Source organism: Diadema antillarum, unplaced genomic scaffold (genome assembly GCF_040938485.1).
Source record: "Diadema antillarum isolate AM-2024a unplaced genomic scaffold, OU_Dant_1.0 seq00002123_RagTag, whole genome shotgun sequence".
In the NCBI taxonomy this organism is placed as follows: domain Eukaryota; kingdom Metazoa; phylum Echinodermata; class Echinoidea; order Diadematoida; family Diadematidae; genus Diadema; species Diadema antillarum.
Window position 1 is genome coordinate 1 of NW_027272763.1, and position 16,011 is coordinate 16,011.

General features: G+C 37.7%; 1 protein-coding gene across 1 annotated transcript; it reads left to right on the plus strand.

Annotated features, from left to right (window-relative positions):
• The first annotated feature begins 11,724 nt into the window (after nucleotides 1-11,724).
• On the plus strand, nucleotides 11,725-14,535 carry LOC139713996 (carbohydrate sulfotransferase 11-like). The gene is made up of 3 exons (XM_071625720.1): nucleotides 11,725-11,842; nucleotides 12,507-12,592; nucleotides 13,282-14,535. Exons 1-3 carry the CDS (start codon nucleotides 11,725-11,727, stop codon nucleotides 14,533-14,535), a joined length of 1,458 nt encoding a protein of 485 aa, XP_071481821.1.
• The last annotated feature ends 1,476 nt before the right edge of the window (nucleotides 14,536-16,011 follow it).

A 16,011-nucleotide genomic window follows, 5' to 3' on the forward strand; every position in this document is an offset into this window, starting at 1 on the left:
ACATGCAGTGAGCCAAGTTGTAGAGAAAATGTAAAGCTTTTCTTTTATGTAAATTGTACAACAACTCTTTGATTGTTTTTCTTACAGATGCCCACTAGCTACACAAAAGGCATGACTTTTGCACACAAAATAGTGACAGAAACTTAGAATTTATAGTCAACCACAACGTAGAATGCAAGCTATATGCGAGAGGAATCACAAGAAATGCTGTCATTGTACTGTGACATTTGGCAACTTATTGATCGGTTTTGGCGGGTTTATGCGTTTGAGCAGAATATGAGAAGTTGGCGCGCCGTCGATTGAATCAGGCATGCGAACGTGGCACATAAAAAGAGTTGAGGACCATCAGATAATCATGTACAAAAACAGAGAATGCAAACATAATCCTGATAGCATCCAGATGACATGAAGTGGCATTTGCCACTTGGAACATTTAGGCGTTGCTAGGAAGTCATCTGCACCTAGGATGTGCAAGGTTTACTGAACATCATTAAATGATGGAGCACGTCAGATATTGGTTGTACCGGCTTGCTTTTTGGTGATTCACATTCTTCTGGTTTCCATCTTAATCTGCTTGTGCCTTGTCAATCCTTCAACTAGAGTTTTCACCAAACTTTTGTTTTTGATAAAACTAATAAACACGATGAATGTGCATGTGTTTATAAATAGTGCAAAGATTTTCATGTAGTGAAGGACAAACTGTAGAGCTGAGAAGAAGGAAGAGTAAAGCAAATGTGACAGGCCACATGAATTCACCTTCTTGCCATTCTGCTGCTGTTGATAGAGAGTTGTGCATTTTGCCAGTGACTTGCTCAACACCTTCAACAGCTGAGCGTGCTCTTCTGGACAAGTGCCATCACTGCAACGAGCCGCTGACAATTCAGTCACAGTAACAGTGAGGGAAACCTGTGATTATGAAAGATGACATCAGACCTTGTTAAGATTATTGACTTACAAACAGCTCTTAAAATAGTATTCCCCATACCATTTATTGAAGGTATTTGAAGGGGACATAAAATTTCTAATGCTCACAAGTTCTACAAACCTACACTTAACAGTTTCTCACATCTCACGGGTGTGTTTGATTATTTGCGTCTGGTTCGATAGTTGTGGAATGTTCACTTTCATAAAATGTTCTCATACTCACAAATGAGTCAAAACTGGTGTTCTGGACAAAACGAAGCTTGTTATTGGCCAGAATCCTATCACAGCAGCCAATGACAACGTCTGATAAGTCTCGTCTCCCAAGGGCACTTGTCAGAGCCTGGAGAGAAACAAACCCCCAAATAAACACATTCAAGATATATAAACCCCCAAAACAGGTACATGTACACACAAAATGAAAATATGAAATACATGTATAAAGTAACGTACAAGCTACCTGCAGTACCTCCAATGCATGGAAAATGATGCTGGATTTCAGCAATTTAATGAAAAGAAATCCTGGAAATGTATCAGAGGAGAGCATAACTCAGTAAGCAGTGTAGCATAAAAATATCATTGTTTCTGTGAACATACCCTCATTCATTTTCTTCACAAAATAATTATTGTGCAAGATGTTTTTTTTTCCTGTGTGTATTTCCTTGTCATTTATGATACTTTTCTTCAGCCTTACAAGTCCTGGGAAATTTTGATAGAGATATGCAAATTTTGTCATCATTAGAATGGCATCTCTGAATTTCATTGTATATCACATATTACTAAATGGAACTGACAAAAATTACACCTGCCAAAAATCAGAAAGATATTTCCAAACCTTCGCCGCTTAAAGAGCAAGACAGGAATGTTTATCTTTTAAAACATGTTGCCAATTCACAACTACGCAAATGAAAAAAAAGAAATAGTACCCATAAAGAGAGGCTTCTATAAATTCTGCAAGCAAAATAATCATTTACGAATAAGAAAGGGCTCAAATGATGTTTTTTTCCTCTTCCAGTTGAAATACTAACAATGAATAGTGAAAACTAAAATAAGGAGCTGTGAATAACAGCTGTAATAAAAAATGAAAAACAAACAAACCTAAATTACAGCAAATTACAGCAAAACAAACCTAACTGACAGCTGTGCAAAGTCACTTGGTATGCCTCTGCTTTTCCCACATCCTGCCATTAGTAAATGGCCCTTCATGTTCATTTTGATGAAGATCATTGATCTTAACTACTGTCAGGAATTGACCTTTACCCCTCACTACACAAAGTAAACATATTTTAATGTATTGCTTTCCACTGCATCAAAGAACATTGTTATTGGACTAACACCTAATGGAATGTAACAACACCGTATAGCCAGAACAAGACATTTTGGATAAATTTTGGTGCTCACAAACTTGACTTCTTGTAATGCAATGAGCTATACTGCGCATCCCAGAGAGCAAAAGATCAAACACTCACTGAGCACAGGTTACCACGGAGATTGAGTGACTTGCCCTCAAGCTGCATCCCTTGTATCTTCCGACTCTTCAGTGCATCATGGAGGAAAAGCCACAAAGACTCCTCTGCAGCAGTCTCTGCTCCAGACCTACATGTGGCACAAATTGTGAAATGATTTCTTTTATTTCAGGGCATGTTCTATGGCCTAAATTTACGAAGGTGGTACAATTGAAACCATGGTTTAACCCTAAAAGGGCAGGGGTGGGGGGCGGAATCCGCCCCCCCCCGACGTTTCGCGCTATAAATCTGTAACGCGAGAAGGCCTCGTCGCAAGGCTTCTTGACTTTCTTCGTTCAAGTGTCGCGCAACTTTTGAGACCAAATTTGCAACGTCCGCGCATACCTTTGCGAAGCCACGCCCATTTTTGTTACGGAATGTTGCCCCAAAACGGGCACAATTTTGTGATTTTGAGTACATTTCCTATGGAAAACAGTGTTCTGTCATGAAAGTCATAAAAACCTGATTATTTTTACAATTAATCACTTTCACTGATTAATTTTGTGCTAATTATGGTAGAAAAGTGGTCAGTGACAATTTCCAATGAAAAAAACAAAGAAAAAACAAAAGTTGAAAAACAAGGAAATACATAAGAAATTCTGAAAACAATAAAATACATAAGAATTGAAATGAGTTTTGGCAGTTTTTGTGATGTACAATTGTTGAATATGCTAAAACAGATTTACAGATCAAAAATTAGACTTTCAATGCTTTTAATTAGGCTAAAATATCATCTTGAGCTTAATTTGCATAATTAATTAAAATTAGAAATTGATTGTCTCAAAAAATCTTATGACACAATATTGTAGATGATGACGTGGGTCTCACGCATGCAAAATTTCATCGCGATCGCACTACCGATGGCGGGGGGCGGAATCAATCCCCCCCGGTCTGAGCATAGCCAAAAAAGCCTGGCCCCTTTAGGGTTAAACCATGTTTTATGCAAATTTCTTCTGCGTAAATATGATTGACTGACTGTGTATGCAAACAGACATCCAGTAGCAAATGCGCATTGATACACGCATGTCAAAGGTACACCTATTTTACGCTTATTTTAGACCATGGTCTAAGTTTAAACCACCTTAGTGAATTCGGGCCTTTCTGTTTAGATTTAAAAACATTTCCCTGAATGACGATGCACAATGATGATGATGATGATTCCAGCATTTGTATGACACCACATATCTATTTCAGAAAAAAAAAACAAAAAAAACAGATCAAATCAAATTTAAATCAAAATCTCTCTCTAAAATATTGCACTCATCAAGTAAATAAACCACGAGCATCAAGTCTCCTCCAGTGCAGTGATAGTGATGACTTTCACTCAAAATATTGCCTCTGGGTTACCTTGACCCTTTGCATGCTTGGCGAGTGCAGATTGATGTAGACAAAACCCAGTGTTGTTCACACTGTCTATGCCCCTGGCACAAAAAGGGTCAAATCATTTACTCTCACAAATTCACATCAAATGATTGAATCACACTCTTTTGATGTTTGTACATTACATTCCTTTGATGACTACAATATGTCTGTCATTACTCTCATGTAATTCCATTTTATTTATTTTTTTCATTTGCATTTTTTCTTTTAGCTCTACAGACATTAACCAATTTCATAACACTAGATAATACAGATGCACTACACTTGGTTATGTCAAAATCTGTGCAAAGGGGTGGAATAATTGAAGTGATAGTTATGGTTGCCACCAAACAGCCTTTTGAGCAGAACTGCATGAAAGACTGCACAATGATTTTAGCCATTTGTTCAACAGATTTTAAGAAGACACAAACAGAACATGAACAACCTTTGAATTGTTGGCAACATGATAAAAATCTTTGTGATGAAGAATGTCACGTTCTGACATATGACCAATTACTAGCACAATCAGCAATTGCTATTAGTACCTCTTGACAGAGTAGTCCAATTGTTGGCTGGAAAAAAAACAACAACAACTACTGGACCACTGACCCTTTCAATCAGAAGTAGAAGACTGCTCAATCGGTCTCCTTCTTCTCACTTTATCACTCCTCACCTCTCTATGGTGGCCAGACCATGGCACATCCAGTCTAAGAGAACCTGATGCTTGTTGGGCAGGAAACACTGGTTGGAAACCCAGCCAAACCTGGCTAGCTTGACTCTGTCCTCCCATGGCACACCACTGTCCTTCAGGTGCTTGTACAATCCTAAAAACAAGAGGAGACATTGACCAATAAATCTGCCTCTAGTTTGGGGACCTTTTATTACCTGTGGCACACAATACGGTCGGCCCCTAACAGACAGATATCTTGCATTCACTCTGCTTTGTAAGCTCACTTACATAGGCAATGGGGATAGAATTCCCCCTTTTTTTGCAATGAAAATGATCACAAAACTTAGCATGCACACGTTCATATCGTATCAGGGCAATCACCCTGGATTTTTGGAATAGGAATCTATGTCAGAAATGTTAAATTTATGACATGACAAGTGGCTTTGGAAATAAATACAAATGTAGCAATGACCAATATAAATTATAATGTTTATAAATTTTACTTTCTGTCTGGTTATCTGGAGTTCTAACATTTACGGTTCATTGAATCTGCGATTGTGTGAATCAAATACTCATTTTTACTGGTTACATACCACAATGTAAAACATCCATTCATTTATTAGTGTAACTCAGGTTACTAATGTAAACCAAACTATCTCTACAGGTAAATTAAAATACAGCCTCGTCTACAGCCTGCATTTAAAGCGCGATAAGGTCACCGACATGCGACACCGACACGGCGACGACAGTGAGTGACAGACGTTTGTAATAGATCTAGATCTAGCAAACTCTGAACCTCGTGCTATGTAGCTAGACCTTTTACTCATTTATTACACGTATAGACTTACCTGCGACCAGCCCGAAGGAGAAATGTTCATAACTGTGTAAACTTTACAACTTCAGCATATTCATAATATTCAGGGTTTCTAGACTATGCAAGCATAGGCCTACATGAAAGAACATATATGGGACTAGGCCATACGCGTCTAGAAAAGTGAAAGACAACATTTGTTGAATAGACTCTGTGATCAAGTTCAGCATTTTGTGAGCAAAGTCCACGCAGTTCAACAAGTTTAAAAAATACATTTAATATCGACTGGATTATTGAGATAATTGTCAAATCGAGGCAAAAACTGCACGCCAATACTAGTTCACACGTGTTCTTTACCTGCATAGCGCGCCGCCATGTTGAATGTGTACCAAGGCTCTACGATCTTTGCATGCTAAGTGCGAAAGATCGTACGACGGAGTGTGTGTAGGCCTACGATCTTTGCTATCTGTGCGGTATGCTATAGTGTTTCTTTTATTTTCAACACTGTGACATACTGTTTGATTCATCCTGAATAGGATACCCCTATGTCCAATAAAAACTTTATTGATGATTCGCTCTACATCTGTTTTCTGAATTTGCTTAATGAATAGTCTTCATTTCTAACAATTTTTATTATGAATTTGATGAGTTAAATTTAATCTTTTCTAACAATTTCTATTCGTATGATTTGACCTAATAGGACCTATAGCTACAATCCCACATCACAATAATTATTCTTTCTAAGAATAAGTCCCTATGTACACTTTATCGCTTGAACCCCATTCGTACTCATACAAAACAGGCACATTATTCACCTGCCATATTTCACTCAACTCAGATAGGCCTACTAATGCAGGCCTAGGCCTAGGACCTGTACATTCAGGATCTCGCCGTTAACTAAGGACTATCACCTCGTTTTGGCTGCATAACTCTAACATAGCCTATATACGGACCCGATCTTGAATATCCAATTACCAACCTATAACATTGTATCCTGAAATAAAAGTAACTGTAGGCCCTATATCACAAGTATGTCGAAATATCAGCCCAGCCCGAACACTGAAATGGCCTGCGATAAATTTTACGAGTTCACGCCACTCAACTACACCATGCTGGCCTAGGGCCTATTTTAGATTATGCTACATGGACTAATTATCATTTTAAAGACACGCAATGTCCTCTTTCAACAGTAACTATCAAACCTTATTTTCACAGCCACAGCTAATTTCTCACCAAATACCCGCACGTTTAGAATTACAATATCTTACGCTCTCTCATGCACACAATGTCTAAAACTTCCTCTAGGCCTACGTATGTTGAAGTCAGTTGTACAAACGATTCTATATAAAACACACATTCAAAATATACCCACCTGCACATAGACATTAATGTACAATAATCATTGAACAATATTGCATTTCTCTTTGGAAACCATACAAATGTTGATGTTCATTTTTTTTTTTGTAATCATTTTATGGTGGGGCCCCATCAAAGTAAAGCTCTGCTTAGGGATGGCTATCTCCCATATTGTTAATTGTGTTCACCCTGTCTTTTATACTTGTGACTGCAGAACATACAACATAGCCATTCTCCCATGTCTTGTTATTAGGGGCAGTGATATTAGGACCTCGACCATTATAGGCACCTATAAATAGGTGTTTCAGAATTGAAAATTCCTGCTCTAATATGTATCTTCTCAAGTGTTTGCATACTTTCTCTCATTTTTTTGTTGAAGGTAGACGAAAAACAAGACAGAAGTAAAACAAACCCCAATTCTCAGTTTTCTTTACATATGCCTCATTCTTGTGCACAACTTTCACAAAACTAATACCAAAATGTATATTATGTCACTGTACTGTCTTCAAGAAATGTATGCTTTTCATATTTGTTATAAAAATAAAATCGTACTTGCATTGCTCCAACGAATTGCTTGCGCAGTTGGACATCAAAACTTTCACCTGTGGTATATTGCTCTTCAGTTATAGTTCTAACCACTATGTATGTTATAGATCAACAGCTATGACCTTGGATACTCCAGACGACGAAACGCGATATGAGTACCAGGATAATTTTGAAAGTGTATAAATCCACTCCATATTCATGCTATGAGTGAATACAAGTCAACTTGTGTTCGATATCACGTTATTCTTGAAATCATGCAAAAAGAGATCCCCCTAAAGAATCTCCCCGCTGTTCAACTTAATCATTGTAGGTATAGTTTTGTCTAATGGACCATCGGGTTAAGGAGGGCGAGGGGTTTTATTCAAAGGGACATTCCAATGCAATTGAAAGTTAGTCTGAAAAACAGGAGTAAAATTTCCGAGCATAACAAGGGAAATTTTTATCAAAATCGAATGGAAACTAAGGGAGTTATACACATGACATTTGGGACTCAAGTTTCGCTAATTTTTCAGGGGAAAAGTTCTTGAACAGTCAATATGAATACGTAGATAATAAAGTGATGCTGTCAACCCCTAAAAAATGACATGTAGTTTGTACATGAAATGTTGAAATTTCAGTTTTTCATTCAAACGCAATTACGCACCAATCTATAAAATCGTGATAACTGATCATTATTCTGAAGTTATTGAACCAGGAATAACATCATACTTTCACTCTTGAATATGATAACAGAAACAATGAATTCTTGTCATGTTTTTTACAATCTATTGAAAACTGCGAGGTGATGAAATGATTAGCTCACTCATTTACATGTTCATATCAAGTTTTTGCACGAGAACTTAATGTTCTGCACTTCACAATTTCGTGACTGCCCTAATTCTCATCCGATTTTGATCACATTTTAATTGTTGTTACATACTCGTAAGATTTTATACTCTTTCTTTTCAGACTAACTTATGGACTGAAATTCCTCTTTAACAAGTTGAAGACTAGTCCCTATACAAGTGCTTATAGCAAAATCAGTCCGTCCTCAACGGATCAGGAAAGACCTCGAGTGTGTGTCAAGAGGTATTACGTATAATATACAACCAGAAGAATCTGACGTGATGGAAAATTATTTCGGTGAATAAGGAAGTGGTCTTGACAATGAAGATGATATAAGCGTGATGCTTAAAGGGATGGTACAGCATTGGTGGAGATGAAAATTGGGTTTTATCATTTTTTTGAGAGATACCAAGAAAACACTTATGAAATAGTACAGAGAATTCAAAGTTTATTTGATAAAAATCGGGTTTGGAATAGCTGAAACATCCAAAAACAAAGTAAAACAAAACGATCGTAATAAAAGATGGGTCCTACACTTTATTAGGATCGCTCTGTTTGGGATATGTCGGTCATTTCAAAACCAATTTTCATCAAATAATGTAAACATTGAATCCCTCTTGGAATTACATGCTCTTTCATATTTCATATAGGAGGATCTCATTATCTCACCAAAAAATGATAAGAACCTGAAGTTAAGTCTCAATCAAAACTATACGATCCCTTTAAACTTATACTGGTAAAGACAGTGATAGATGATGATATTGTTGATAATGATGACTGCAAAGGCAATCTCCTTTATAAACGTGGATATTGGGTGGTGTTGATGAGAATGGAAATGAATCAAGCTGTAGGCCAATTCGCCTGATATATCCACCTCTACTATCATGCTACAGTAGATCTCGTTCAAAATGCTCTAGAGGGATAGACATACCAGTATATAATGTTTGCCGAATATACCATAGGTATTTTTTTAGAGTGTGCTCACTTGTTTAACAGCCAGGATAGAACAGGAATACAATTTCATATCGGGATTATAATGTTTGATTTTTCATACTATCACTGTTGTCAGCGATATCAATATTGATGACAGTCCTCGTGGTCTTTGTTTGTTTGGTTTTGGTTTGTTTATTTATTTGCTTGTGTGTGTGGGTGTGTGAGTTTGTATGTCTGTGTCAAACCTATACAATAAGTTAGTCACAGCCACCCAATAAGGAATATCGATCATCGATTGATTGATTCTTGTTCCGCTCGAACGCTCGAAAAGAACGTGATGCACGCTTTTATGAACGCGATATTGTCTACAGTTCGGCTCTAGAATTAAAGTGGCAGACCCTCCGTGTGTGTCTGTGACTCTGTGTGTGTGTGTGTGTGTGTGTATTCTAAGAATCTTTAAGTGTGTTGCGAACTTTTTAACACACAACTTGTTTAACACACGATAACTATAACCAAAAAGTGTAAGGACCATGTGGGTTCTGGACGCTGTTACATTTTGTTCACGATACATGAAACAAACTTCATTCTCATCGCACGAACATTAAGCTCACGACGAAAAGAAATCTAATATTCATGTTTGTTTGTTTTTTGAATAATCCCAAATGTTGTGGGGAATCCTCCTTTGAGATGGATGGGAAAATGAAGCTGTTATCAACAACAGCAACAACAACAACAAATTGTCAAAATTCTTGTCCATTTTGTTGTAAATCGGCTTGATATCATAACTTTTAGACAAACTTTGAAACTGGACTATCTGTCAGAACAAGATCTCACAAAGAAATCTTTCCTTTGGTGTGTAATGAGGTAAAGTTCTGCATTTAGATATATGCTACTGTAAGTGAAATGATCATGATAATTGTGTGTACTCATATTTCTGCGGTTTATACATAGTATTTATTATAGTATATATCAGAGGAGTACCATTATCATGAACAACAACCAACATCATGAACAAGCTGGTAGCTGGTAGCAGCTGTACCGTTCAACCAAAATTTTCCAAACTGTCAGATTAAAGGCAAGTGACACCTAAAATAAAGAGCCATTTTTTTTTTCTTTAGGATTTTTTTTTTTTTTTTTTTTTTTTTTTTAACGAGAGGTCATGCCCTTTGACTATTCCTAAATGCAGAAAACTGGCTTTCGTATACTGGACTCGCCGGGACGGCTGGATAATGATTGGATCAATACTTTCCCTGGTGTGCAGAATGTTTCTCCTTGTGACGTAAGCAGTCTTTTGTCATTCCAATCCTTGCATCGCAGGATAAGTGCCACGGCAAACGAGCGTTAAAAGTGTATTTGTCAATGTGCGATGCATTCCAAAAGCCTGACCGAGAAGGCGTGTAGCACACAATGAGTTGGATTAGCTTCTTCACGTTTGCATCTGTCCCTTTTCGATCGGATGGCGTGCTCATAAACATGGGATAGCTCATAATTTCACTGGGAGCATGTAGTCTAGTGGAAGTTTTGAACTATAGCCGATCCGCAGGTCGCCTGTCATTTGCCACGTAGGAAGATTCGTTGATGTCTTCCACATCAGGACGCCGGTTTGATTGACCCTGGTACGTATATTGTCATTGGTCAGTATACTGCTTCTTTCCAGCTTGATGATCATTGCAACATACAAGTTACGAGCTGAGTATCATAACTTGAACCCTTTGTATTTTACGAAAGATACTTTGCTAAGATACTTTGCTACGATGCTTCGTCACCAACTTCGAAATTAGTTTGATGCCCAAATAATTATATGTAATATCGGCGATGAAATGCTTAAAAGATATAATTATGCGCTTGTCTTTAATGCATGCATGATATTTCTCATTAATGTACATCATTGTGTACAAAGTGTTCGAGCAAGAGGTACATTGTGCGGGGTTACATCTTATGTTTCACTTTATTTAGTCTGGCACTGTCTGGGTAGAAATGATATTATGGTAGTATTTGTCTATGGGAGAAAACAACGGGGTATTCCCATATATTGCTATAGTGTGTGTGTGTGTGCTTGTGCGTCATTTTTCTTTTATTCGACTCTTGGAAATCACATCAAAGCCAAGCAACTGAATGCTGTAGAAACTATGACCGAGCCAGCAAAGAGCACAAGGATCGGTCATAAGCACTTTGTTACATCTGTTGTTTGTCATTTTGTTTTAGTTATTTGTTTTAAGCCTATGCATATTCATTGCAAAATGTTAAACTATATAAGGCACGACCTCGAGTCTTGTAAGGTATAAGATATAAAGAGCCCGGGCAGTCAAACAGTACAATAGGAGACTCAGACTTCTACTGTAACCTCTAGTATTTTGCTGGCTAGCATTCGTCCACTCCTGTGCACAGACTTCTCCAAATCAATTTTTGAAGAAAATTACCAACTTTCCCTGAAGAAGTTCACAGGAGTATAAGACGAAAGCTAGCCAGAAAAGTACTAAAGGTTGGCATATAGAAGCCTGAATCTCCTCAACTGATGAAAGTTTTCTGCATCATTCGGGAAAAGTCAAATAGCATTTGACATTATCTTTGTGATGATGATGATGATGATGATTATCATTATTATTATTGTCATTATCATCATTACTACATTTATCAATTATTCGGATATTTAAACGTCTCTGCACAGTAAATTACTAGTAATTAGTATATTATTTGGATTATGCGTATAGTAACCACGACCTTTTCATTTGTATAATTATTATGTTCTTTACAGGACTGCCGATCTGTTTTGTGATCCACAACCAACATCAGGAAGTATGGCTGTGTCGTTCTTCAAGCTTTTTAGCCCGAGGAGCGGAAGACTCTGCAGATGCATTTTGACTGTCATGGCGGTCACAGTCATTATGTACACCCTTCTGACTTTAGAAGGAAAAGGTTAGTAATTTTCTATCAAAAACAATGGTATTTTATTCGTTCAACCCACAATCAAGATTTTGGCTGGCTTACGGTGGCTTAGTTTGACTCTTCTTTGAAATATTCATGTTGCTACCTACGTGATAAGCATTCATTTCTTCAGATTTCTTTTTTCCAAGTTTGCCTTGGATGCAATGCAGAGTGCCTATGTCATAGTGGTCTATATCAAATTGACGACTGGCTATACACCACTTTGGGATAACTAACCCCGAGAAAAAAATGCCTTAATGTATGTTGATTGTATAGTATATAGAAACAAGAAGTCAAGAAGTCGAAGAGCAACAAACAGTTACAAAATTCTTTTAAAATCCCGACATTCTGATCGATAATTTCTAGACATGTTTCTATAGTGTTAGTCATCCATTATAAGGCATTCGTGCACACCTCATCTTGGTCGTTCTAAACTATAGCCATTGGACATTTTTGTCACCATATAGACGGTGACATAATTTGCGGAAATCATTTTTTTTTTTGATGTCTCAATACTGCTCTCATAATTATGTAACTCCGATGACCGTATACACTATAGTCGTAACTTCTGATAACTAATGTTGTCTTTCTTCTTCTCCTTCCTCTTCTTCTTCTTCTTCTTCTTCTTCTTCTTTATTCTCTATTCTTTCATTAGATGAATCAAACCCAAATGATGATAGGGAAGAGAAATCGGGGCAGGATGAGAACGATCTCAGGAAGCTACACTTGCGGCCATATTTGGTAACTTTATTTTACTAGCTGAATGAAAATGATGTGGCCAAATTGACGTGATCTGGTGTCGAAGTGTGACGTCATGATAATATTGTCTCGTTGTCTATGTAGCTCATAAAGCCGATGAATAGTTCTGTATTATCTTATCAAGTATATAGAGGAAGTTTTGATACATACAAGATTTTTGTTCTCGTAGACTTTACACTGATAATACCACAGCTCACTGTTTGCAATAATCACGATGCTTAGAATTATGTAGATAGCCTCCATTTAACAATACAAGTACTGTCTTTCTCTATAAAAGCAAATAATTCTATTTAAACTCACGTTTTAACACTAAATTGGAAATTATCGCGTGGGAGGGGAACTTGCATTCAAAAGAGAGTAAAGTAAAATATAAAAATAGCGAAACTTTTGTAATAGGCTTACTGTGAAAATCATTGCGATTTCTTCGGTCAGTAACGTCGCAGTTCTACTCCCTTCTCCTGAAAAGACATCATTTTCCGCCATTGAAATGATTATTCATCTATAAATAGGCCTACGTTGGCTATGTATTTCTTTCACGTTCCTTTGAGATTTGATTATTCACCATACATATAATTGCAAAATTCAGAGACTGTGAAATGGTATATGTGTTGAATGAACCAGTAACTGATCCAAATGGACTAACAGTTTTCCTGCTTTTATGTGTCAAACAGGTAAAGGAAATCAAAAGTCGCATAGAGCAAACGCACAACTTGCGCAGAACGGGACTTGAAGGCGAAGGCAGCGTCAATGACCTGCTGCATGGCCTGAACGTAGAGTCGAAAAGTGATGAAAGGAATATCAAAGCAGATGAGGACATTCCAAGATGTCACGTCTGTGGTGAAGGGTCTGAAAGTGTAACCAAGCATCAAACCAATCCAGCAAACCTATCTGACAGTGGCGCATTCCAGGTCGTGACATCGAGGTATACCATCAAAATTGTTCAGAGCAATGATACTGATTCATTCCCGCCAAAAGTCGTGGGAAATAAGTTGAACACCAGCATCCCGACAGCGACTAATGGCTCCAAACTGCAGGCAAATACCACGTCACACACTGTGAAGCGGATCATTCTTCCCAAAGAGTTGAAGATTAGGAAGGAACAAGAAAGACGAAAGGCTCAAGTGGAGCATACTTGCAACACATCTCCGAATCTTCAGTATCAGAAACTGCTCTATCGCGACACTCTTTCGCATGTATTCGTCCTCGACAAACAGAAGCTCCTATTTTGCTATGTTCCCAAGGTCGGATGCAGCAACTGGAAACGTATTTTGATGGTTTTGTCAGGACGTAAGGTGAGTATGAAAGACATCACGTCAAGGGAGGCACATTCGCGCAACAAACTGACACGCCTTGGTACCCTCTCCAAGACGCAGCAGTTGGAGCGAATCTCCACTTACCGCAAAGTAATGTTTGTTCGTGAACCTCTGACTAGGGTTCTTTCCGCCTACAAGAACAAATACCAGGATCTAGATGTCTATCGACTTGCCCCGGAGAGTCTTCAGAAGGTTGCGAAGCACGTTATGGAAAAGCACCGCTCAAACGCGACGCATTCAGAGCTCAAAACAGGGGAGAACATCACGTGGACAGAATTCACCAATTACCTCGTGGACCCCATTGAGAGACCCAAATTCGACGAGCACTGGAAGGAGATGTACAAACTCTGCTCGCCTTGCAGGATCAAATATGATTTTATTGGTAGACTGGAGAATATCCAGGAAGAAGCCAACTATGTCTTGAGTCATTTTAACTTTACCCGGAAGCTGTCATACCCGAGTTCGGCCAACAGTCACCCTACTAACAGCGCGTCTACCAATGTCACCAAATACTTTGATAGATTTTCAAGAGAAAAGTTAAGAGCCTTGTGGAACATTTACAGATTTGATTACGAGTTATTTGGATATGATAAACCAGCTTTTATTGTATGACACCCATTACCTATTTTATTGCGATTTTCATAATTGCACATTATGTAGTACATAAATCAATAGCTCCATGTATATAGATTTGTGGAATTTATTGTGGTCCTTGAACAAAGAAACAATGTTCTGAAAAGTCTTAAAACAAATAACACTACACATGGTTGATGACATAGGAGCCTCACATACTTCTGAAATGTAGCTGTGTATCCATTACAATATCACTTGCTTCACAAGTTCTCCTGTGTAGAATGTATGCATGTCATCTTCTTTTGTTCAGCTTCCTTAAGCCCCAAGGAATTGTGAGGCTGTTAAGTCATCATCCTTGTTCATTGCAATTTGTAATAAATTGTGAAAACGTTCTTATTCCTCAACCCAGTCACTATAAATTCTGAAACTGTACTCTGTATATATATATATATATATATATATAATACAGTTGTTCAAATGTTTAAGTCTGAAAATCATCCGGAGATCTCCTTCAAATCCCTGTAAGTTTCTTGATGCCGTCTACGTTTGTGCTTGTTTGCATCGACAATACATTGTTAATCGAATGATAAGATACTAATACAGCTATTTGTCTTCCGCAAAATGTTGCATTTAACGTTTCTATATTATCAGTCCACATAGTGGATTTGAACTTCCTTTGACATTTTTGAACCGCATTCATGACGTAGTCACTCATTTCAATACATGTACTTATTCCAAAGGAATCTAAAGGTGTGATGACAAGGACATTTCGACGTTCAGCGATAGTTCGACCGATACGCTTTCATCTAATCTATTTGCTTATGTTGCTTTTAGAAATATCAAGATGAAAACAAAAGTACTCCTTCCGAAGCGAGTCTATTGTTTGATAAAATGTCATTCATATTCAGTCATTCATTCATACCGTTTTGCAATTTTAACCACCCAGCCAGCAATGAAAACCAGCAAGGAGATTTATCCGATTCATTAAAAAATATCATGAAAAATATTTATCATACATACTTACAATGGTAAAGGACTGACTGCAGTATAAGAATATGTGCGTGTGCTCTGTTCTTTGTATTTTTGAGACAGATGAATGTGGATAGCGGTCACTAACAGTGACAAAGTAAACGGCAAGTGGGTGGAGTGACAAATATCACAATATATGCCACTTTTATTCTCACTTTAGAATAACGAGAAATGTGGAACTATACAGCAAATAGAAGAAAAAAATCAAATTCAATTCTGTTATCGTCACGTGATTTTGTCATTAACTATGTTAACTGAAAAATGGATTTAAAGTTTTGATTCATCCAAGTAACATTCAATTAGGCACAAAATGAAATCATTGCATCTGGACTTCCTGTTTTAATTCCGAGAAGGGCTTCACATCCGGGCTCTTCGGCAGCTCGTATGACAGTAAGCCAGCCGTCTCCGTCAGCTCCGCGAGGGCCCAACCCTTAATAAAAGAATGGGAGACTGCGACACAACCTCTCCCGGGTGTACAGCTCTGTC

Excerpts from the sequence above, each read along its gene's own strand:
- LOC139713996 (XM_071625720.1), top strand. The coding sequence starts at position 11,725 with ATGGCTGTGTCGTTCTTCAAGCTTTTTAGCCCGAGGAGCGGAAGACTC. Across the intron at positions 11,843-12,506 it reads TCTGACTTTAGAAGGAAAAG|ATGAATCAAACCCAAATGAT; the intron begins GTTAGTAATTTT and ends TTCTTTCATTAG. Across the intron at positions 12,593-13,281 it reads TACACTTGCGGCCATATTTG|GTAAAGGAAATCAAAAGTCG; the intron begins GTAACTTTATTT and ends TGTGTCAAACAG.